Source organism: Trichomycterus rosablanca, chromosome 18 (assembly GCF_030014385.1).
Source record: "Trichomycterus rosablanca isolate fTriRos1 chromosome 18, fTriRos1.hap1, whole genome shotgun sequence".
In the NCBI taxonomy this organism is placed as follows: Eukaryota; Metazoa; Chordata; class Actinopteri; order Siluriformes; family Trichomycteridae; genus Trichomycterus; species Trichomycterus rosablanca.
In genome coordinates this window covers 652,501-678,204 of record NC_086005.1, presented here as the reverse complement: position 1 = coordinate 678,204, position 25,704 = coordinate 652,501, and the positions used below count along the sequence as shown (strand labels likewise).

General features: G+C 43.6%; 2 protein-coding genes across 5 annotated transcripts in view; both read right to left on the bottom strand.

Annotated features, from left to right (window-relative positions):
• Window positions 1–1,498: 1,498 nt before the first annotated feature.
• On the bottom strand, window positions 1,499–7,067 carry si:ch211-113d22.2 (uncharacterized). Its single transcript, XM_063014679.1, has 3 exons — window positions 7,019–7,067; window positions 6,440–6,553; window positions 1,499–1,722 (listed from the first exon to the last, which is right to left on the bottom strand). The coding sequence occupies exons 1-3, from the start codon at window positions 7,065–7,067 to the stop codon at window positions 1,499–1,501; spliced, it is 387 nt and encodes a 128-aa protein (XP_062870749.1).
• Window positions 7,068–9,155: 2,088 nt separating this feature from the next.
• Window positions 9,156–25,704, bottom strand: part of tacc1 (transforming, acidic coiled-coil containing protein 1) — a 45,395-nt gene continuing 28,846 nt past the window's right edge. For 3 of the 4 annotated variants that reach the window (XM_063014551.1, XM_063014548.1, XM_063014549.1), the window contains exons 3-14: window positions 25,140–25,704; window positions 20,832–20,867; window positions 19,960–20,020; window positions 19,344–19,455; window positions 18,717–18,772; window positions 16,109–16,201; window positions 15,403–15,479; window positions 15,272–15,315; window positions 15,021–15,181; window positions 14,599–14,705; window positions 13,391–13,511; window positions 9,156–12,000 (exon numbers count right to left, since the gene is read on the bottom strand). The exon at window positions 25,140–25,704 is cut by the window's right edge. In XM_063014551.1, the coding sequence (XP_062870621.1) occupies window positions 11,932–12,000; window positions 13,391–13,511; window positions 14,599–14,705; window positions 15,021–15,181; window positions 15,272–15,315; window positions 15,403–15,479; window positions 16,109–16,201; window positions 18,717–18,772; window positions 19,344–19,455; window positions 19,960–20,020; window positions 20,832–20,867; window positions 25,140–25,704 (1,502 nt within the window). In that variant the 3' untranslated portion in view covers window positions 9,156–11,931. The remainder of the gene's footprint in view (window positions 12,001–13,390; window positions 13,512–14,598; window positions 14,706–15,020; window positions 15,182–15,271; window positions 15,316–15,402; window positions 15,480–16,108; window positions 16,202–18,716; window positions 18,773–19,343; window positions 19,456–19,959; window positions 20,021–20,831; window positions 20,868–25,139) is intronic. The other variant, XM_063014550.1, reaches the window with a different exon arrangement.

Here is a 25,704-nt window from a genome sequence, read left to right as displayed (position 1 = left end):
ACGCACGCACACACACACACACACACAGACAGACTTTTTTAAGGTTCTACAGTAACAGGATGGTACGGGTGGAGCTCCGTATAAGGGCTCCTGTACAAAACCTCCTCATCTTCATCCTCCTCCTCCTCATCACTATTGGATAATACCATATCAGTGGCTGTATCTCATTTTCTCATTTTTCTAATAATTAAACATGACTTTGAATCACTCGCTTTGTAGCTTTAATATCTTCCACTATTCTGGGAAGCCTTCCTACAAGACCTTGGAGTGTGTGTGTGGGAATTTGTTCCTGTTCAGTCACTACAGTCAGTAAGGTCAGGAACGGACACTGGAAGTTTAACTGAAATTGAGCTCCTTTGTACATGACTAGTCAAACCACGTCTCAGGTGTGTCACGCTAGCCTACTGCTGCTGAGCTCCGGCTTCGAATCTCAGAGGTGCTATCGGCCAGCCGGGCGTCTACACAGACATGATCGGCTATGTTCCCAGGGAAAATGGGGGGGGGGGGGGGGGGGGCATCCTGTCCAGGGTTCCGGGGGGTTTACAATTTACATTTGTTTTATTCACCTGAGGAACCTGATAATGTTTAGAATTATTGTCTTTTTATTAAATAATAATAATAAAGAATAAAAGAAGCACAGACTTTTATTTATCTGTAAACTTTATTTAGCAGCATTAATAAATAATAATAATATAGCTTTTTTATTTAACAACAGCTAAACAGTAGCTCATCTACCAGCTACACAAACAATTTCATTAATTCATCTTTGCCGATCGAGAAAATAATTCAGCATTTTTAATTTAATCTTTATTCACTGTATCTCTGGTGTGTGTCTGATTAGAAAAGCACTAGCACAAGCACCCTCCCACGTGAAGCTACCAGGCAGTGATGGATTATAACAGAGAGCTTCAAGTGATCTGTAGGAACACGCTACACTCTCTGTGTTCCTCCACCACCAGCCAGTAGGAGTCGCTGTTGTGGTGACCAAAATGTACATGCTTGATCATGACCTTGTCGGACATCCCATTCCAAAATAATAACAATCATACATCGTCCAGCCCTTCATTGCAGTAATAACAGGCTCAACTCGTCTGAGAAGGCTTTCCACTTACCAACTCTGGGATGAACCGGAACATCAACTGATCAGTCAGTGCCCAGCTATACAAATGCTCAGGCACAAATTCCCATACACAAATTCCCATACACAGACATACTTTAAAGTCTTGTTAGAAGCTTCTCAGAAGAGTGGCGGTGGTTCTAGGTCACACAGAGGTCACTCATCGGGACATCCAACAAGCTCATGATAAGGCGTCCACATACTTCTGACCACACAGTGACCATTACAGATACAGTGAATAGAGATTTTAATGCGTTTGGGTTCCAAAGTGGACGCTACTCTACAGAGACGTTCCAGTTCCAGGGTGGAACACGGAAGGTTCTTGGTTCTCGTGGGGGTTCCAGGGTGGTTTTTGGGATCATGAAGCTCGTTCTGGTTTCGTTATATGACACTGGCGGCGACTCTGATGACCAGTGCTCCCAGCAGCAGGTTGAAACTGGACCCCGGAGCCACGGCACCGTTCCCCTGTCCTCCGTTCCCGTGACTGTGGGCGCGGTGCGGCCCGTTACACTCGTCGCTGAAGCAGCACTCCAGCTTCACCCCTCCGTTACTCAGGTGGGATTTATCACAGAACGTCCTGAACGAGCACGACTTCATCACCGAGTCTGGAAAAAGGGAACACAGGGGGGAAGACGGCGGTCAGAAACACTGGACATCAGGCAGAAACCAATCCACCTGCTGGCATGTTTTTCATAGGTCACCAGAAAACAAATAGAATGAGAAGATGTCAATGCCTGGAGTTCGAGGCTCAAACCCAGAGACCCGGAGCTGTCTTTGTGTCTAGTTTTACGTCTGCTTCATTATACACCACAAAGCCAAAAGTATGTGGACGCCCCATCTAATGATTAGCATTTCAGCCTCACCTGTTGCTCACAGGTGTGTAAAATCAATATTATGAATTAATTATTATTTATATCCTTTGTGAAACTTCGTAGCAACAGTTTGGGGAAGGTCCTTTCATGTTTAAGCATGGTTGATGAGCGCGATGTGAAGGAACTCCAGTGGCCTGTGCAGAGCCCTGACCTCAACCTTCATCAGAATGCTCCACACACCCTGAGTAGGCTTTTGACAATCATGTCTGTGGGAATTCGTGCCCATTTGTAAAGCTGGGCACTAATGTTGGTCAAGAAAGCTTCAGTCGATGTTCCAATTCATCCCAGAGCTGTTGAGTGGGGCTGAAGTCAGGGCTCTGTGCAGGACACTGGAGTTTCTTTAAGCCAATGGGGCACAGAAATGCTGGAACAGGAGAGGACCTTCCCTAAACTGTGTAAAGTTGGCAGCATATACAGTAATTTCCTTTATATAATTGATTCATTACTCCTGTTAGTGACTGTTGTGGCTGAAACACATGAATGTAATAATTAGAAGGGGCGTCCCAATACATTTGACCTTACAGTGTAGATCAGCAGTCCTCAACCTTTATTGCACCACGGACCGGTTTCATATAAGATATAATTTCACGGGAGGTGGCGGGAGGATTTAATATAGAATAACTATATTGGAAAATCAGGGGGAATTCTGAGCTGTTTTCGCTGCAACGAGACGCTGCTCCCACCTAGTGATGATAGGAGACAATAACACCCGAAGAGTGTTGGAAATGTAATTCCTCTTGTAGTGACTCTAATTACTTATTCTTTCTATGCAGCCCGGTAATAAATTACCCATGAGCCGCGGCCCGGTGGTTGGGGACCTCTGGAGTAGATTGTAAATGTGTGAACAGGACATTTTTATAACCATGTTAAATGGAATTAAATAATAAAATATAAATGTAAAACAGTGGATTATTAAGATTTATTAATATTAACAGGAGCAGTGATTTCGTACTGAAGTGATAAACATACAGAATTGGAAGTCTGACTGTGGCCTCCTATGGAAAATGAAAAGGTAAAAATGAAATGATGGCTGGTTTCCACCCACGACATTTTTTACAGCTCTGTGACAGAAGAGCAGCGTTTGTTTTTCTCATCTAATGTGATCGGGGTGGAAAATGATGCCGTTTACTGTGTCTGTGTTTACTGTCAAAGTTTCCTTCAGGATCTTCAACCATCCACTGGGTCTGGAGGAAATGATCACGACCCACAAACTCACAAACTCACCAGATTAAGATAAAAATCACGTTTTTAATATTTCCTGCTTCCACGTATTGTGCACCGAAACTAAAGCAGAAAAACTACAAAATGTATTATTGATAAAATCACATAAGCACCTTTAATTAAGTGCACTGGGGAACAAGATACAGTGTATCACAAAAGTGAGTACACCCCTCACATTTCTGCAGATATTTAAGTATATCTTTTCATGGGACAACACTGACAAAATGACACTTTGACACAATGAAAAGTAGTCTGTGTGCAGCTTATATAACAGTGTAAATTTATTCTTCCCTCAAAACAACTCAATATACAGCCATTAATGTCTAAACCACTGGCAACAAAAGTGAGTACACCCCTAAGAGACTACACCCCTAAATGTCCAAATTGAGCCCTTTTCCCTCCAAAATGTCATGTGATTTGTTAGTGTTACTAGGTCTCAGGTGTGCATAGGGAGCAGGTGTGTTCAATTTAGTAGTACAGCTCTCACACTCTCTCATACTGGTCACTGAAAGTTCCAACATGGCACCTCATGGCAAAGAACTCTCTGAGGATCTTAAAAGACGAATTGTTGCGCTACATGAAGATGGCCAAGGCTACAAGAAGATTGCCAACACCCTGAAACTGAGCTGCAGCACAGTGGCCAAGATCATCCAGCGTTTTAAAAGAGCAGGGTCCACTCAGAACAGACCTCGCGTTGGTCGTCCAAAGAAGCTGAGTGCACGTGCTCAGCGTCACATCCAACTGCTGTCTTTAAAAGATAGGCGCAGGAGTGCTGTCAGCATTGCTGCAGAGATTGAAAAGGTGGGGGGTCAGCCTGTCAGTGCTCAGACCATACGCCGCACACTACATCAAATTGGTCTGCATGGCTGTCACCCCAGAAGGAAGCCTCTTCTGAAGTCTCTACACAAGAAAGCCCGCAAACAGTTTGCTGAAGACATGTCAACAAAGGACATGGATTACTGGAACCATGTCCTATGGTCTGATGAGACCAAGATTAATTTGTTTGGTTCAGATGGTCTCAAGCATGTGTGGCGGCAATCAGGTGAGGAGTACAAAGATAAGTGTGTCATGCCTACAGTCAAGCATTGTGGTGGGAATGCCATGGTCTGGGGCTGCATGAGTGCAGCAGGTGTTGGGGAGTTACATTTCATTGAGGGACACATGAACTCCAATATGTACTGTGAAATACTGAAGCAGAGCATGATCCCCTCCCTCCGGAAACTGGGTCGCAGGGCAGTGTTCCAGCATGATAATGACCCCAAACACACCTCTAAGACGACCACTGCTTTATTGAAGAGGCTGAGGGTAAAGGTGATGGACTGGCTAAGCATGTCTCCAGACCTAAACCCAATAGAACATCTTTGGGGCATCCTCAAGCGGAAGGTGGAGGAGCGCAAAGTCTCGAATATCCGCCAGCTCCGTGATGTCATCATGGAGGAGTGGAAAAGCATTCCAGTGGCAACCTGTGAAGCTCTGGTAAACTCCATGCCCAGGAGAGTTAAGGCAGTTCTGGGAAATAATGGTGGCCACACAAAATATTGACACTTCAGGAACTTTCACTTAGGGGTGTACTCACTTTTGTTGCCAGTGGTTTAGACATTAATGGCTGTATATTGAGTTATTTTGAGGGAAGAATAAATTTACACTGTTATATAAGCTGCACACAGACTACTTTTCATTGTGTCAAAGTGTCATTTTGTCAGTGTTGTCCCATGAAAAGATATACTTAAATATCTGCAGAAATGTGAGGGGTATACTCACTTTTGTGATACACTGTATATCCAACAACTGTCAATGTGAAAATAAAATGAATAAATAAATGACATGAACAAATAAATAATAGAACTTCCACGCTTTTATCTTACACTGTTAATGTCAGTGAACTGTTCTTAAAACTAATTGTAATTAGGTCTTCGAAAGAAATGTTATATGAATAGTTTCTGACTCTGTATGGAACACTTAACTTAAAATATACGCTATATCAGGGCTAATAGCATTAGCAGCATTAGCATATTAGATGCAAGTTACTGATTACAGAAAATCTTGAATTGTAGATTCTAACATATTCTGATCAGTATAAAGATGTGATATTTTTATATTAATAAAATTATTCATGTAGAAATGTTGTTATTTTCACTGAGCAGAACTGCACAAGGCTTGTTAGACGCTATAAGCTTTAATTAAGCTTTAATGAAGCTACAAAGCTAATTAGCATTGTGGCTTAACTACAAACGTAAAGAAGAAAGTTAAAAAGTGTTGGTTTTAGGTCATTAATAATTTTTGTTTTTAAATCACTGTTACTTTAATTTATTATTTAATATCAGGACTTGTTTTTCTTCTTTAAAATGTATAAATAATCATGATTTATTAGCAGTTATTACATATTAAACACGTTAGGTATAAATACTATAATGTTGTGGCTCCACCGTGCGGACAAAGAAGAAACCGTTTCACCTATTTTTATTTTGTATATTATCTTATAATTTTAAATTGATTAAATATAAAATACATGCATAAAAATTGTGCATAGTGTGAACTTAATATAAAAATATAAAAACAAAATATGTACATTTGGCCAGGGGTCTGCACACTATTGCATAAAACTATGATTGTGAGTGTGTATGTATGTGGACAGTTATGGTGAACATTATTGGCAGCTCTAAATATTAAAGACGTCGTGTTAAATACACTATATGGGCAAAAGTATTGGGACACACCTCTTAATCATTAACTTCAGGTGTTTAATTGAGTCCTGTTAGCGAACAAGTGTTCCTAAAGAACTCAGTGTATTCAAGGGTGGTTTCAAACTCTCCTGTGGCATTAACATCAGCACAAAAACCGCACCAGGAGCTTCATGGCGTGGGTTTTCATGGTCGAGCAGCTGCATGCCAGCCGTACATCACCAAGCACAAAGCCAAGTCTTGGATGAAGTGGTTATAAAGCACTCCACCACTGGACTGATCATGACTTACAGTTAATAATAATCTAGGGTAGATAAAACGTCTTTATTTGTTGTATTACGTCTACACTACAATCGTCGGTGCCCCTGGAGCCTAGAGGGTTAAGGGCCTTGCTCAGTGGCCCAACATTGGCTGCATTGCAGAGCTGGGATTCAAACCCACATCCTTCCAATTGGTAACCCATAGTTCAACCCACTAGGCTCCCACTGTCCAGTAATGTTGACCACAACTGTATATGTGTAAAAGTCAGTGTGTGTGTGTATACTCACTGGGTCCTGTGATGGTGGCACAGGCGTCTGAATTAGCAGGACACACACTCGATCCCTGCCGATTACACTCCTCCTGATTGGTCGCCACACAGGTGTGACACTTCAGCGCCTCGCCTTTACACACCGAGCAAGAAAACACAACTGATCTGAGATTAACATGGTCTCTCACACACACACACACACACACACACACACACACACACACACACACACACACACACACACACACACACACACACACACACACACACACACACACACACACACACACACACACACACACACACACACACACACACACACACACACACACACACACACACACACACACACACACACACACACACACACACACACACACACACACACCTGTGGACTGAGGGAGGAAACCGGAGCACCCAGAGGAAGCCAATTCTCATAGTTACAGTACTTTAACTGTTCAGAAGGATATTTTTAACCACAAGATACACCTGAATGGTAGACCGGTTCTGCGGTTAGGTCTGTTCCTAAACAACGTGTCCATGTATCAGAACCTGTGTTAGTAAGTGAGGAGAGAATGAAGGTGAGGTAGATACGTACCAGTCAGTGTGGAGCTGAGCAGCAGCAGCAGGATGAACCACGACTTCATGGTCACTCAGGAGAAGGACGAGAGGATGGATGGATGAGCGGATGGACGGACGTGTGAATCTTCCTCTGGTCTAATCTGTACAGCAGCTTTCTGCAGCTTATCATCTCTAATACTCACTCGTCATCATCAGCAAAAACCGCTCACCAGTTACTAATACTCGTACATGCTCCCTGGGTGTGAAAGTTCTAGACCCTTTGTTCCTGCTTCTAGATTTTAGTAATGAACCCTTCATACTCATGGTCAGAAGTCCTGAATTCTAGATCCTGTGTTCCCAGAGTTCTCTCTGTTTTTCAGGTCTTGTTGTTTCCAGGTTTTATTTTCAGGACCTGAAGTTCCCAGTGTACTACGTACCCATAGTCATACTCTTTAGGGCCAAAAGTATTCGGACACTTGACCATGAGCCTGTCGGTGTTCCATTTCAGAAACAAACTGTATTAAAACAACAGCCGCTCCGCTAAGAAGCTTCTCACAAGAGTTTGAGGTGTGTCTTTGTGTGGGCATTTGTGCTCGTTCAGTCAAAAGATGGCAGCATTTGTGTGGCTGGGAGCTGATTAATCAGTCGATGTTCCGGTCCATTCCAGAGCTGTTAAGTGGAGCTGAGGTCAGGGCTCTGTGCCGGACACTGGAGTTTCTTTAAACTGAGGTTTTCTTTATGTGCTCAGGGGCACAGTCATGCTGGAACAGGAAAGGTCCTTCCCTAAACTGTTGCTGCAAAGTTGTAAACATATCATTTTTTCATATGATTGACTAATTACACCTGTTAGTAACTGTAGAGGCTGAAACACAGGAATTTAGTAATAAGGGGCGTCCCGATACTTTTGATCATGTAGTGTGTGTTCAGGTTCTGTTCTCCCAAGAGTCTTTACTCACAGCTAATGTGAACAATAGAAGCAACAGACATAAATAATAAATAATAAAATAAATAATAAATACATACATAAGCAATAAAATGAATAAATAATAAAATAAATAAACAATGAAATAATTAATAAATAATGAAATAAATAATAAATAATTATATAAATAATAAATAATGAAATAAATAATACATACATAGCAATAAAATAAATAAATAATAAATAATGAAACAAATAATAAATAATAAAACAAATAATAAATAATAAAATAAATAAATACATAAGAAATAAAATAGATAATAAAATAAATAATAAAATAAATAAATACATAAGCAATAAAATAAATAGATAATATAATAAATAATAAAATAAATAATATATAATAAAATAAATAATTCATAAGCAATAAAATAAATAAATAATAAAATTAATAATTCATAAAATTAATAAATAAAAGAACAGAAGGTGCCGGGTGTGTGTCCTTATTACAAGGACGATCTTGGAGCTAATAGCATTTATTAAATCTCTGTCATGTGATCATAATGAATCAGGGATTAACTCGTCCTGCTCACACACACACACCTCACACACACACACACCACACACACACCTTACATACACCTCACACACACACACACCTTACACACACCTTACACACCTCACACCTCACACACACTCAGAAATAATATAATAATAAAGAAAAGATGTTGTACTGGGTGAACTGGTGTCTCGTGTGTTACAGAGTCGCTCAGTTTTGATACCGTTTGTTTTTGAAACTGGACGTCCTACAAGCTCACAGTCAGGCGTCCAAATACTTTTGACCCTGTAGTGTACAGTAACTGTGGTTCAGCAGAACGGTCCTGGAGTTCCGGTGTAACAACTGATTCTGAACTGAAACATGTTTTTAATGCATTCTCTTCCCAGTTTAGTCATATCCACTTCCCTCTCCTGACTGAGGAGAGTTGTGACTGACACACGTCCCCTCCGACACGTGTGCAGAACGGACCACTTCTTTTCACCTGCACCAGGCGGGTTCAAACAGGGATCTGTATCGCGCACAGAGAGCCACACACTGCTCTCATTTATCCCCCAATCAGCCAGCAGAGGGCGTAACTGCACCAGTTATGAGGAATACCCTGAGGTCTGAAACAAAGAAAACAGTTTGGGGAAGGCCCTTTTCTGCTGCTAATAGTAATAAAATAAATAAATGAAAGTAGACGAGGAGAATAAAAACATTTATAACCTTTAATTCAGGACCAGTTTCACAAACAAAATATAGAATAAACAATATAGAGGCGTTTATTTATATTTATATATTTATATATATTAGTAAACATGATCTGTGCAGCTCAATACACACTCAACTCAAATATACACACACCAACACACTCATACACACACGGCCAAAAGTATTGGGACGCCCCTTCTGATTATTACATTTGTGTGCATCCTTTGTCCAGCGTCCTGCTCAGAGCCCTGAGCTCAGCCCCACTCAACAGCTCTGGGATGAACCGGAACCTCAACTGAGCATCAGCCCAGCAATACAAATAGAAATGCTGTCATGTTTTGACAGAATGGGCACAAATTCCTACAGACACACTCCAAAGTCTTGTGAGAAGCTTCTCAGAGGAGTGGCTGTTGTTCCAGCTGAATGAATGCTGCCACCAGTGGGTACACTGGAAGCTGAGTGGGTGGAGCTTTGGGCTGTCAATCAAAAGGTTGAGGGTTTGAATCCCAGCTCTGCCATGCACCCACTGTTGGGCCCTTGAGTGAGGCCCTTTCCTGTTCCAACAAGACCTCAGCTGCACCAGAAGGTCACACAGAGGTCAGGCGTCCGAATACTTTTGACCCTGTCGCATGTTTTACTGGCACTTGGATCCGTTTGGCACAAAAATCTCACACAGAGACTCACAGGGTCTCAGAAACCGTCGTAACTGCAGCTTGATTGGCATCGCTATGGCAACAGGCAGTGTAGCGCAAACGCGGCGGAGTACCGTTCGTTAGGCTAGCATGCTAACTAGCAGCTAAACAGGCTAATGAACGTAATAAAAATAACCGCAAGGCAGCGAGACGGACTGTTCATGGTCACGTGATCTACAAACGATCAGTAAACCTTTGCTTCTGGTCAGGGTTGCGGTGGGTGCGGTGCTTAACCAATGCCTCGAATAATAACAGCACGAGCGTAAAATACAGTCACAGTCTCATCGCTAATGGCGAACCGTCGCTACAGTTTTATCAAATTAAATCTCACTCACTCGATTATTAGCGATAAGCTCCGCCCCTTCAGAGCGGGTTGCAAAACTTGCGAATTCGCGGCTCGCGCTCGAACAATTTGAACCTCCCACTAAACGTCGCCGGCTTTCTCTGACTGGTTGGTGTTAGCGAGAACGTTTAGCGCCGCTAATCACAGCCAAGAACGAGAACCGCCAAAATCCTACAGAAAGGAACCGAACGTTTCCCAAAATAGGGGTGGGGCTTAATTAAATCCACCAATCACTTCCATTACTACAAATAATGCTCATTAATAAATTGCTAATAATAGCTAATAAATAGCGCACTTAGCTGTAGCGTGACAATAAGCGACTTGCTATTGAACGTCGTTAGCAGCGTTAAATTGGTTGTTTAGTTCATTTAGCTAACAGCGGATTCCAAACGAAACGTAAACATCCTGAATATCGGCGAACGTTCACACTGGACTTCAGGTGCTAACGCGGCTAAAAAGATGCTCACGCGGCATGCACGCTGCTATATTAGCAACTTCATAAACGCTAAAGCTAGCAGCTGGCTAGCAGTGCTAAGATATCGTTTCATTTTCAGTATTGAGGGAACTGGTCTCATCTGGAAGCTTCTGATATTTACGGATTCCTTCGCAGGAGTTCTGCGTCCTGATTGGTCGGTTGATGCCGATGATGTCACAGCATCAAGTGCGCGAGGTGGAACTGCGCCTCTAGTGGTCACAAGATGAACTACAGACGCAGCTCATGTGGAAGCTTAGTGGTTAAAGTGTTAGACTCTAGTGGCCAGAAGGTTGATGGCCAGGTTGCCCCTGTTGAGCCCCTGTTGGGCCCCTGAGCAAGGCCCCTAGCTCTTAATTGCCTACACTGTATTCAGGATTAATAAGCGTCTGATAAAAGCCATAATAATAAACATAAAGCACTTAGCAAAGGAGTCTGTCATGTTTACGTTTGTGAGCTCACAGAGTCACGGTCTGCCATCCGTGATTGTCCGGCCACCAGAGGGCGCACTCGCACCCTGTTTTAGCCATCATCCCGCCCCCATATGAACACACAGCCAATCATGTGTCTGTGCGGGCGCCCGACCGGCTGATAGCACAGTCACGATTCAAACTCAAGAGCTCCAGAGCCAAGCTAGCGTGTTTTACCGCTATGTTGACCCCGGGATGAAGCTCCGCTAACAGCACAGACTGGGCGTCGGCCTGACTGGAGCGCTTTAGCTAGACATGCGTTACCGTTGTGATTGTGCTTATGAGCATGTTAGCTGTGGCTAATTTACAGTTTATGATTTTGGAATTCAGTTTAAAAGCCGCTACGTTTAAAGCCGCTAAAATGCTAAGAGTAAACGTAAATAATTGTGGCGTCCAGCGTGAACGTGAGTCTGAGGTGAGTCCTCGCTAACATCTGCTATCAAACAAACCAGAATCTGTAAACACAGAAGCTAATTTAAATAAACGCATTTATGTACTTATTTTTATGCTAATCTGTTAGCATTCATCTTCAATTAATCCTGATGTAGCTAAAACAGAAACGTTGCAGCTAATAAAACCGCTAATGTTTAAAACGTGTGCACGTACAGGACAAGGCGACACACACACACACACACACACACACACGGACGGTTGTTGTTGTTGTTAGTTTGTCGCTGTGGTGGTTGTATACATGTCGGTGCTGCAGATGTTCAAGACAGATCCAGATGTGCACATGCAGCGGTTCCTGGAGCCTGGGGCTGGGCGGGGCGGGGCGGGTGGGTAGTGCAGGAGGGAGATTGGTTCAGTCACTGGTTCCCAGTTTAGCGATGAGTTCATCACAGATCTTGGTCAGCTCCTCGATCTCCTGATTCTACACACACACACACACACACACACACACACACACACACACACACACACACACACACACACAGAGATAAGTGGAGTGGTTTCTACTGAGTCAGGATGATCTGAAGATCCTGATACAACAAACACACGTGTGGTGCTGGATCAGTGTGGTCAGGGTCCACAGGGGCGCTGAGCCTCCTCTATATATTTGTAGTTTCAGCATTTAGCAGATACTTTAATCCAAAGCACCTCACAGAACTGTGGCAACAAATTATCTAACTGAGGGTTAAGGGCCTCACTGAGGGGCCCAACAGTAACAATCTGTCAGTAGTAGGACCTGAACCAGCGACCTTCCAATCACTAGTCCAGTACCTTAATAATAATAATAATAATAATAATAATAATAATAATAATAATAAAAAATAAAAATAATAAAAATAATAAATAATATAATAGTAAACACAATAATAATAAATATAATAATAAATAATAATAATAATAAACATAATAATAATAATAAATATAATAATTAATAATAATTAATATAATAATAATAAACATAATAATAATAAATATAATAAATAATAATAAATATAATAATAATAAACATAATAATAATAAATATAATAATAAATATAATAATAATAAACATAATAATAATAAATATAATAATAATAAATAATAATAAGAAGAAGAATATTAATAGCAGATATAATAATAATAATAATACATATAAATATAATACATATAAATAATATAAATCAAATAATAATATAATCAAATTTAAAATAATAATATTAATAATGACAATAATAATTATAATCACAATAAAAAAAAAAAAAATTAATAATAAAATAGAAAATAAAAATGTCAGTACTGTATAAATAAATCAATAAAATTATTAAGAAATTATAGTAATAATAACAATCTTACATAAATAATAATATTAATAAAAACAATACATAAAGAAATAAAACAAACAAAAGTGAATTAATTCTTAAAAATAAATAATGAAATAATTATGACAAAGAGTTGCAAGAAAAAACTATATCAATAATAATTATGATGATGATGCTAAAAATGAATACAATAATATAAATAAATAAATATAAATAATATCAATATAATATTCCTATAATAATAAGAGAAAGACTCTGTGTTACTGTAATGCTTTAAATCATCTGAAGAATAAAAGAATGAAATATAATTTCTCTCTGATGGTGATTATTGTGATTATAAATGTGTGATTGTTGTACAGCTTCCTCTCATCACTGTGCTGTTACACCCTCCATCACTACTGAACTCTGGTTGCTTAGTAACAGTAATGATGCTCTCAGCTTCAGCACCACAGATGAGAGTGATACAGAATTAAACGCTGGTCTCTGATTGGATGATGCTGATTGGTTCGTTACCTTCTGCTGCAGCGCTCGCTCCAGAGACTCCGCCTTCATCTGCTCCTTCCTCAGACTAGCATTCAGCGCTACACACTCAGCATCCGCCCTCGCTCGTACCTGAGCTATGTCCTCATTCGCTCTGTAACACACACACACACACACACACACACACACACACGTTATATATACACACACACCAGTTATACACACACACACGTTATATACACACACACACGTTATACACATTACACACACACACACACATTATATACACACACACACACACACACACACACACACACCAGTTATATATACACACACATCAGTTATACACACACACACGTTATATACACACACACGTTATACACATTACACACACACACACACACACACACACACACATTATACACACACACACACACACACACACACACACACCAGTTATACACACACACACGTTATATACACACACACGTTATACACATTACACACACACATTATACACACACACACACACGTTATACACACACACGTTATACACACACGTTATATACACACACGTTATATACACACACACACACACGTTATATACACACACACACGTTATACACACACACACACACACGTTATACACACACACACACACGTTATATACACACACACACGTTATACACACACACACACACGTTATATACACACACACGTACACTATACACACACGTTATATACACACACACAAGTTATACACACACACGTTATATACACACACACACACGTTATACACACACACACGTTATACACACACACACACACACACGTTATACACACACACGTTATACACACACACGTTACACACACACGTTATACACACACACACACACACACACACACACACGTTATACACACACGTTATACACACACGTTATACACACACACACACACGTTATACACACACACACGTTATACACACACACGTTATATACACACACACACATTATATACACACACACACGTTATACACACACACGTTATACACACACACACACACACGTTATACACACACACACACGTTATATACACACACACACGTTATACACACACACGTTATACACACACACACACACGTTATACACACACACACACACACACACACACACGTTATACACACACACGTTATACACACACACACACACACACACACACACACACACGTTATACACACACACCGGTCGAGTTTCTCCTCGGCGTGGATCTTGAGCGTGTTGTATCGCTGCTCCTCCTGTTTAACTCGAGCTAAATACTCCTGAGCGCATTTCTTCAGCACCTCCTCGTTCTAACACACACAGAGAGAGAGAGAGGAGACGCCGTCAAGCAGCGCTAACCACAACACGCTAAAGGTTTAGGGGGGGAGGGACAGGACCAAAAGTTTGTGGACACCCTTTACTAGTATTATTATTGAGTTCTGGTGTTTCAGCCACACCGCCATCACGTCTAATCTGTGGTGACCACACGTCCGCTACATCGTGTGGCTAACACAGAAGACGATGTTACCGCTGCGCAGGGAGTTTTTGCATCACAGGAGCTACAGATGGACGGCACAGCACCCTGGTCACCCTGGTCACCCTGGTCACCCTGGCTGATCGGTTACCTTCTTGAAGCCCTCCAGCACCGTCTTCATGTTCTCGTAGCGGCGGAACAGGTCGGACAGCGAGCGCTCCACCGAGTTGAGGTCGGACAGAGCCTGGTCTCGCTCGGCGGTCAGCTGCTGCGCGCTCTTTTGAGATCCCACGTTCTTCATCCGCTCGTCATCTGCAGGAACACACGCAGCGTCAGGCGCTAATCACACAGAGCGGTGCTAGCACAGCATAGCGTAACCTCAGTAAAACCGTCGTCACCCACCGATCATCTGCGCCACCGTCTTCTCGTACTCGGCTACGATCTTCCTGTCGACACATTCACACGCCGCGGGGTTTATCATCAAGCACTGACTGTAGGAAGAGGTGCATTATGGGAAGTGTAGTTAATCCTACCTCATCTCCAGGACCTCGGCCCTGCTCTCCTCGTACTTCCTCTTCCACTCGTTACACTCCAGCTCCTTACTGATGATCTGAGGGATCCACACAGACGGGGACACCCCCCAAAAAATGTGAGTACCCCGACCTTCTGATGGTCACCTTACGTTACCCCCCCCCCACACACACACACACACACACACAAACCCTCTACACAAATTTATTCGTATCCAATTCCCCAATCATATTTCCCCTCTACTCCTGACCGAGGAGGGTCGTGACTAAAACACGCGGGTTCATATGGAGATCTGTACAGCGCACGGAGAGTCAGGCACCGCTCTCCGTTATCCCCCGTCTCTGTGCAGCACCACCAATCAGCCAGCAGAGGGCGTCACTGCAGCACTTATGAGGAGGGATCGCCTCTGGAATCCGACCCGACGGTGGCAGAGCAGAGCCGAGATTCGAACCTGTGAGGTTCCAGATATCAGCTCTGGTGTGCTCATATTAGGGGTGACCCCAGAACATCCTCGCCTGTCACGCTAACCTCATCTGTCCTCCCTCACCACCGTCTCCCTACAGAACTCTCATCCCTGCTCTGCACATGCTCAGATCGTCTCATCTGAATCTCTCGGTGAATCAGAACATGAGTGTGTTTGTGTTTGTGTGTGTGTGTGTGTGTGTGTGTGTGTGTGTGGTGAAGATAAATTAAGGTTAGAGATGAGACCTCCTCTCTGATCAGAGTCAGCACGGCCGCTTTATCCATCTCACTGAGCGCAGCGGAATCCAGACTGGGACTGGCCTTCTGACATTCATCACTCTGTAACACACACACACACACACACACACACACACACACACACACACACACACACAATAAATAGCAGCTATAACAGAATATCCAAAAGTATGTGACCTGCTGGTAACGTCCTGGTACCAGATACCACAGGAGTCCTGAATATTTTTGGGCTGATTGGTGTAAACAGAAGGTCATTAAGCATGTGTGTGTGTGTGTGTGTGTGTGTGTGTGTGTGTGTGTGTGTGTGTGTGTGTGTGTGTGTGTGTGAGCAGTGGTTGAGTGCTGAGTGACCTGCTGGTGTCCTTCTACAGATCTGCTTTTCTGGATATGATCCTCAGTCTAATCACACACACACACTCACACACACACAGGAACTAACAGTTGCATAAATTCTGCATGTTCCTCAGACGTGTGTGTGTGTGTGTGTGTGTGTGTGTGTGTGTGTGTGTGTATATAGACTTCTGACTTCAGCTGTAATTTCTTTCTACAGGTGGAACAAGGCTGCGTAAGTCAGAGCTGGATTGGGTGCCACTGGTTTAGAACTGGATTAAACCATAACTACTGGATTCAGAACTGGATTAAACCATAACTACTGGATTCAAAACTGGGATTAAACCATAACTACTGGATTCAGAACTGGATTAAACCATAACTACTGGATTCAGAACTGGGTTTAAACCATAACTACTGGATTCAAAACTGGATTAAACCATAACTACTGGATTCAAAACTGGATTAAACCATAACTACTGGATTCAAAACTGGGATTAAACCATAACTACTGGATTCAAAACTGGATTAAACCATAACTACTGGATCCAGGGCTGGGTTTAAACCATAACTACTGGATTCAAAACTGGGTTTAAACCATAACTACTGGATTCAGGGCTGGGTTTAAACCATAACTACTGGATTCAGGGCTGGGTTTAAACCATAACTACTGGATTCAAAACTGGATTAAACCATAACTACTGGATTCAAAACTGGGTTTAAACCATAACTACTGGATTCAAAACTGGGTTTAAACCATAACTACTGGATTCAGGGCTGGGTTTAAACCATAACTACTGGATTCAAAACTGGATTAAACCATAACTACTGGATCCAGGGCTGGGTTTAAACCATAACTACTGGATTCAGAACTGGATTAAACCATAACTACTGGATTCAAAACTGGGTTTAAACCATAACTACTGGATTCAGGGCTGGGTTTAAACCATAACTACTGGATTCAAAACTGGATTAAACCATAACTACTGGATCCAGGGCTGGGTTTAAACCATAACTACTGGATTCAGAACTGGATTAAACCATAACTACTGGATTCAGAACTGGATTAAACCATAACTACTGGATTCAGGGCTGGGTTTAAACCATAACTACTGGATTCAGAACTGGATTAAACCATAACTACTGGATTCAGAACTGGGTTTAAACCATAACTACTGGATCCAGGGCTGGGTTTAAACCATAACTACTGGATTCAGAACTGGATTAAACCATAACTACTGGATTCAGAACTGGATTAAACCATAACTACTGGATCCAGGGCTGGGTTTAAACCATAACTACTGGATTCAGAACTGGATTAAACCATAACTACTGGATTCAGAACTGGATTAAACCATAACTACTGGATCCAGGGCTGGGTTTAAACCATAACTACTGGATTCAGAACTGGATTAAACCATAACTACTGGATTCAGAACTGGATTAAACCATAACTACTGGATTCAGGGCTGGGTTTAAACCATAACTACTGGATTCAAAACTGGATTAAACCATAACTACTGGATTCAAAACTGGATTAAACCATAACTACTGGATTCAGAACTGGGTTTAAACCATAACTACTGGATTCAGAACTGGATTAAACCATAACTACTGGATTCAAAACTGGGATTAAACCATAACTACTGGATTCAAAACTGGATTAAACCATAACTACTGGATTCAAAACTGGATTAAACCATAACTACTGGATTCAGAACTGGGTTTAAACCATAACTACTGGATTCAAAACTGGGTTTAAACCATAACTACTGGATTCAAAACTGGATTAAACCATAACTACTGGATTCAAAACTGGGATTAAACCATAACTACTGGATTCAAAACTGGATTAAACCATAACTACTGGATTCAAAACTGGATTAAACCATAACTACTGGATTCAGAACTGGGTTTAAACCATAACTACTGGATTCAGAACTGGGTTTAAACCATAACTACTGGATTCAGAACTGGGTTTAAACCATAACTACTGGATTCAGAACTGGGTTGAAACACAGCCACCTGATTCAAAACTGGATTGGAACACAGCCTTGGAATTGGAAAACATTCCTTGTTGAAACACCTGATGTTTGGCATGTTCACCAATGACTTATTACAAAACCACCCTTAATTCCAAAATAGTTGGGACGGCAGGTCATCAGTTTGAGGACATTCACATACATAAACATCTGACTTCATCTTTAGATTTTGGAACACAACTGCTAGATTTGAACCACTAGTACTGCAGTGAGCAGGTACTCACGGGGGTGCAGATGATCTTCTTCTCACTCACACTGTCCTCCTCCTCCAGCTGAAGATCTGAAACCAGAACCAAAACTCAGACTGCAGGAACAGGATCGGACCGCTAGAGGGAAGCAGCGTCATGCACCACAAAACACCACAGCTACATCACAGCGTTCCTCAGAACCTCGTCATGGAACAGAACATCTGAGGACCAGAACTCTGGTGTGTAGAACCAGAACCACAATGTGTGTGTAGAAACAAAACCCTGGTGTATAGAACCAAAACCAGAACTGGTGTGCACAACCAGAACCGTTTTTTAGAACCAGAGTTTAGAACCAGAACCAAAACTTGAGTGCAGAAGCAGAACCCCAATGTGTGTGTAGAACCAGAACCAGTCTGTAGAATCAGAACCAAAACTTGAGTGCAGAACCAGAGTGTAGAACTAGAACCAGAACCGGTCTGTAGAACCAGAACCCTGGTGTGTTTAGAACCAGAAGCAGAACCCCAGTGTGTAAAACCAGAACCAGAACTGGTGTGTAGAACCAGAAGCAAAACCCTGGTGTGTAGAACCAGAACCCCGATGTTTGGAACCAGAACCAGAACCCCGGTGTGGATCAGGGTGTGAGGAGCAGGGTGATGTTCGTACCTTCTCCTGTTTTGGTAGTTTTGATCTTCTTGTCGTTCCTCTGCTGAGCGCTCGTGGACGCCAGTTTCTCCTCATCAGTGGCGTGATGCTCAGCGTCCTCCTGACCTCCAGCCTACACACACACACACACACACACACACACAGAGAGAGACACACACACACACACACACAGAGAGAGACACACACACACACACACACACACACATACACAGAGAGACACACACACACACACACACAGGGTTACATAACGATGAGCAGTAATGAAGAACAGAACACTCTGTACGGTGGGGGGGGGTGATGTGCTGCTCCGAATCCCCATACACCCTCACTGAGCACTTTATTAGGAACACCTATGTGCTACATACATCCATACACATAAGGTGATCATGGAACAGTAGATCTGAGGAACCCTGGTTCTTTACACTGATAAAAGTGTTCCTAATAAAGTGGAAAAAATCCCAACAACACTGCTGCACCTGCTACAACAGGCTGAGAATGCTCCACCACCCAAACATCACCAGGTCAGTGAAGGACCTGCGACGGTTCCTTTGCATTTTGTCAATCACTTGAAGATGAACATTTGAAAGCATTTCTATGTAGCGGTGGGGTTTTGTACCTGGCTGACCGTGTCCGGGATTACAGACGTGTTCTCGTAGTTCTTCACCTTGCACGGGTTCCTGCACAGGAGAAAAGCAGAACTGTTACGGTTCCTGGTGTTCTGGAACACTGGAGATGACCAAGAACAATCAAAGCATCGAAATAAGCTGCAATACACGGTCACTGCTAATGACCCTAACAGGACTGTGAGAATTTGTGCCCATTTAGTCAAAACATGACATAACTTGTGTGGCTGGGCGCCGACTGATCAGTCGATGTTCCGGTTCATCCCAGAGATGTTGAGTGGGGCTGAGCTCAGGGCTCTAAGCAGGAAGCTCATGCTAGAACGGGAAAGGACCTTCCCTAAACTGTTGCTGCACAATCGGAAGCACATCATTTCTGGGGTATTACAGTCTGTGTTACTCTGTATGGAGATGAACACGCTGCCACCTGTGATCAGCCACACCTAGTGCAGGCGTTTCGAGCGGCCAGCAGAGGTCGTGATCACAGCAGGGATGAGGGACCCCCGCTCGACCTTCCCTCCTCCCTACAGACACAGCCGGTCTCTCATCCATGCAGGCACCCCGGCCAGTCGACCTGATTCTGACCTCAGTGTGTTAACATCAATACTGAGTCCACATAAACTCTATATTACCTCTATATAACCTCTATATAACCTCTATATAACCTCTATATAAACTCTATACTAACAAATCAATCCACATCACAACAACATCCATCACTGACAGCCATCGATAATGAAAACAACACACAGACTCAACAGACTCCACCTGATCATCAGAAAACAAGAACAGAGAGAAATAAAAAATAACCTGGACAGAAGAGAGAGCGGGACTGTACAGAACAACAGAGAGAGGCGACGATACTCACATCAACAAACAGAGACATCGAGTCTGTTCACTCATCCTGATAGAAACGACAGGAGGGGAAGAGGGTGAGGTAGAGGAGGATGAGGAAGAGGAGGATTAGGTAGAGGAGGAGGAGGAAGAGGAGGATAAAGAGGAGGAGGAGGATGAGGAAGAGGAGGATAAAGAGGAGGAGGAGGATGAGGTAGAGGAGGATGAGGTAGAGGAGGATGAGGAAGAGGAGGATAAAGAGGAGGAGGAGGATGAGGAAGAGGAGGATAAAGAGGAGGAGGAGGATGAGGTAGAGGAGGATGAGGTAGAGGAGGAGGAGGAAGAGGAGGATAAAGAGGAGGAGGAGGATGAGGAAGAGGAGGATAAAGAGGAGGAGGAGGATGAGGTAGAGGAGGATGAGGTAGAGGAGGATGAGGAAGAGGAGGATAAAGAGGAGGAGGATGAGGTAAAGAAAGGATGAGGAACAGAAGGATAAGGAGGAGAAGGATAAAGAAGAGGAGAATGAGGTAGAGAAGGATGAGGTAGAGGAGGATGAGGAAGAGGAGGATGAGGAAGAGGAGGATGAGGTAGAGGAGGATGAGGAAGAGGAGGATGAGGAAGAGGAGGATGAGGCAGAGGAGGATGAGGTAGAGAAGGATGAGGTAGAGGAGGATGAGGTAGAGGAGGATGAGGTAGAGAAGGATGAGGAACAGAAGGATAAGGAGGAGAAGGATGAAGAAGAGGAGGATGAGGTAGAGAAGGATGAGGTAGTGGAGGATGAAGAAGATGAGGATGAAGACGAGGAGAATGAGGTAGTGGACGACATGAATAAACAAAACAAGGGGAAAAATGAGGTAAAGAAGGATGAAAAAGAGAAGGATGAGGTAGTGGAAGATGAGGAGGATGAGGTAGTGGAGGATGATGAAGAGGAGGATGAGGAGGATGAGGAGAAGGTAGAGAAGGATGAGGTAGTGGAAGATGAGGAGGATGAGGTAGTGGAGGATGATGAAGAGGAGGATGAGGAGGATGAGGAGAAGGTAGAGAAGGATGAGGTAGTGGAAGATGAGGAGGATGAGGTAGTGGAGGATGATGAAGAGGAGGATGAGGAGGAAGAGGAGGATGAGGAGAAGGTAGAGAAGGATGAGGTAGTAGAAGATGAGGATGAGGAGGATGAGGTAGTGGAGGATGATGAAGAGGAGGATGAGGAGAAGGTAGAGAAGGATGAGGTAGTGGAAGATGAGGATGAGGAAGATAAGGATGAGGAAGAGGAGGATGAGGAAGAGGAGGAGAAGGTAGAGAAGGATGAGATAGTGGAAGATGAGGATGAGGAAGAGGAGGATGAGGAGAAGGTAGAGAAGGATGAGGTAGTGGAAGATGAGGATGAGGAAGATAAGGATGAGGAAGAGGAGGATGAGGAGGATGAGGAGAAGGTAGAGAAGGATGAGGTAGTGGAAGATGAGAATGAGGAAGATAAGGATGAGGAAGAGGAGGAGGAGGAGGAGGAGGATGAGGAGGATGAGGAGAAGGTAGAGAAGGATGAGATAGTGGAAGATGAGGATGAGGAAGAGGAGGATGAGAAAGAGGAGGAGAAGGTAGAGAAGGATGAGGTAGTGGAAGATGAGGATGAGGAAGATAAGGATGAGGAAGATGAGGATGAGGAAGAGGAGGATAAGGAAGAGGAGGAGAAGGTAGTGGAAGATGAGGAAGAGGAGGATGAGGAAGAGGAGGAGAAGGTAGAGAAGGATGAGGTAGTGGAAGATGAGGAAGAGGAGGATGAGGAAGAGGAGGATGAGGAAGAGGAGGAGAAGGTAGAGAAGGATGAGGTAGTGGAAGATGAGGAAGAGGAACAGGAGGATAAGGAGGATAAGGAGGATGAGGAAGAGGAGGATGAGGAAGAGGAGGAGAAGGTAGAGAAGGATGAGGTAGTGGAAGATGAGGAAGAGGAGGATGAGGAAGAGGAGGATGAGGAAGAGGAGGAGAAGGTAGAGAAGGATGAGGTAGTGGAAGATGAGGAAGAGGATGAGGAAGAGGAGGATGAGGGAGAGGAGGAGAAGGTAGAGAAGGATGAGGTAGTGGAAGATGAGGAAGAGGAACAGGAGGATAAGGAGGATGAGGAAGAGGAGGAGAAGGTAGAGAAGGATGAGGTAGTGGATGGACGATGAGTTGGAAACACATAAATGAAGGAGGGACAGACAGGAGAGATGAGGTGGAACAGTTGTTAGTACAGAGATGGATCAGGGGTTACAGAGATTCACTACAGAGAACCTTTCAGGGGGACTGAAGCTTAGTAGGATGTTTTAAAGCGGTTTATACCACCTTAATATGGAGCTTTAAAAATAGTGGGCTGTGTTCCAAACCACACACTACCATGGTAAAATAGTACACTACAAACGGCATCAAGGGATCAGCATGTTTAAAAGAACTTGATTTATTTTACAGAACTCATTTTACACACTGCTTCTTCCTGGTCAGGGTCACAGTGATTCCGGTTTGCACATAAACACTGGGAATAATGCAAGATGCCTATCCATCAACAAGCCTTGGCCAGGCCCCCACCTTCAGACACAGCCAACCGTCTGTATGTAGACGCCTGACTGGCCGATAGCACCAAAGTAGATTCGAACCCTGGACGACAGCGGTAGTGGTGTGGCTGGAAAACCCAATCTTAATAATTATGAGGGGCGTCCATATACAGTGTATCACAAAAGTGAGTACACCCCTCACATTTCTGCAAATATTTTATTATATCTTTTCATGGGACGACACTATAGACATGAAACTTGGATATAACTTAGAGTAGTCAGTGTACAGCTTGTATAGCAGTGTAGATTTACTGTCTTCTGAAAATAACTCAACACACAGCCATTAATGTCTAAATAGCTGCAACATAAGTGAGTACACCCCACAGTGAACATGTCCAAATTGTGCCCAAAGTGTCAATATTTTGTGTGACCACCATTATTATCCAGCACTGCCTTAACCCTCCTGGGCATGGAATTCACCAGAGCTGCACAGGTTGCTACTGGAATCCTCTTCCACTCCTCCATGATGACATCACGGAGCTGGTGGATGTTAGACACCTTGAACTCCTCCACCTTCCACTTGAGGATGCGCCACAGGTGCTCAATTGGGTTTAGTCCATCACCTTTACCTTCAGCTTCCTCAGCAAGGCAGTTGTCATCTTGGAGGTTGTGTTTGGGGTCGTTATCCTGTTGGAAAACTGCCATGAGGCCCAGTTTTCGAAGGGAGGGGATCATGCTCTGTTTCAGAATGTCACAGTACATGTTGGAATTCATGTTTCCCTCAATGAACTGCAGCTCCCCAGTGCCAGCAACACTCATGCAGCCCAAGACCATGATGCTACCACCACCATGCTTGACTGTAGGCAAGATACAGTTGTCTTGGTACTTCTCACCTGGGCGCCGCCACACATGCTGGACACCATCTGAGCCAAACAAGTTTATCTTGGTCTCGTCAGACCACAGGGCATTCCAGTAATCCATGTTCTTGGACTGCTTGTCTTCAGCAAACTGTTTGCGGGCTTTCTTGTGCGTCAGCTTCCTTCTGGGATGACGACCATGCAGACCAAGTTGATGCAGTGTGCGGCGTATGGTCTGAGCACTGACAGGCTGACCTCCCACGTCTTCAACCTCTGCAGCGATGCTGGCAGCACTCATGTGTCTATTTTTTAAAGCCGACCTCTGGATATGACGCCGAACACGTGGACTCGACTTCTTTGGTCGACCCTGGCGAAGCCTGTTCCGAGTGGAACCTGTCCTGGAAAACCGCTGTATGACCTTGGCCACCATGCTGTAGCTCAGTTTCAGGGTGTTAGCAATCTTCTTATAGCCCAGGCCATCTTTGTGGAGAGCAACAATTCTATTTCTCACATCCTCAGAGAGTTCTTTGCCATGAGGTGCCATGTTGAATATCCAGTGGCCAGTATGAGAGAATTGTACCCAAAACACCAAATTTAACAGCCCTGCTCCCCATTTACACCTGGGACCTTGACACATGACACCAGGGAGGGACAACGACACATTTGGGCACAATTTGGACATGTTCACTGTGGGGTGTACTCACTTATGTTGCAGCTATTTAGACATTAATGGCTGTGTGTTGAGTTATTTTCAGAAGACAGTAAATCTACACTGCTATACAAGCTGTACACTGACTACTCTAAGTTATATCCAAGTTTCATGTCTATAGTGTCGTCCCATGAAAAGATATAATGAAATATTTGCAGAAATGTGAGGGGTGTACTTACTTTTGTGATACACTGTACTTCTGGCCATGTGGTTTACATCTTATTAAATGTGTAATTATAATATAAATCACTTACGTAATAACTTTATCTTTATTTTTATTTTTCTTGGGTGCCGGGCGCGCCTTCCTCTCCTCCACCAGGGGGCGCTCTGTACCCCGCTCCCCCTGCTCCCCCTCCTCTCTCTCAGCGGGATCTAGTTTCGGATCGGCACTCGCCAGCGTCTTCCTCGGCTTAAACGGATCCACCGAGTCGTCCAAACGATCCGGATCGAACCCGTACGAGCCTCTGGGTGGCGCCGCTGAGTTCTGCGCCTTGTTCTTCCCTCCGAAGGGGTCGAAGTCCGGGTCGTCCCAGCGCTCGGGGTCGAAAGCGTACGACGTTTTGGGGAGCGGGATGGCGTCCACGTCGACTGGAGCGGGCATGTCGAGGTCATCCGGCGCTTTGGGTTTGTGCTTCTTGGTTCCGGGTTTGGATTTAGTCTTGGTTCTGGAGGGGGGCGGGGTCTCGTTTTCCACCGGGAGCAGAACTCCGCCCTGGTTCCGTTCCGCTCCAGGTTTCTGTGTTCCAGGTTCGGGTTTGTTTGCCGGTTCCTGTGCTGGACACGCCCCAGACTCTGTGTGTGGTTCCGGTTTCAGTTCTG

Bases quoted from the DNA above. Each gene is read 5' to 3' on its own strand.
- si:ch211-113d22.2 (XM_063014679.1), bottom strand. From the start codon at position 7,067: ATGAAGTCGTGGTTCATCCTGCTGCTGCTGCTCAGCTCCACACTGACT. The intron at 6,554-7,018 runs GTACGTATCTAC...CGGTGTGTAAAG, and splicing joins GCTCAGCTCCACACTGACTG to GCGAGGCGCTGAAGTGTCAC. The intron at 1,723-6,439 runs GTGAGTATACAC...CCCTTTTTCCAG, and splicing joins TGCCACCATCACAGGACCCA to ACTCGGTGATGAAGTCGTGC.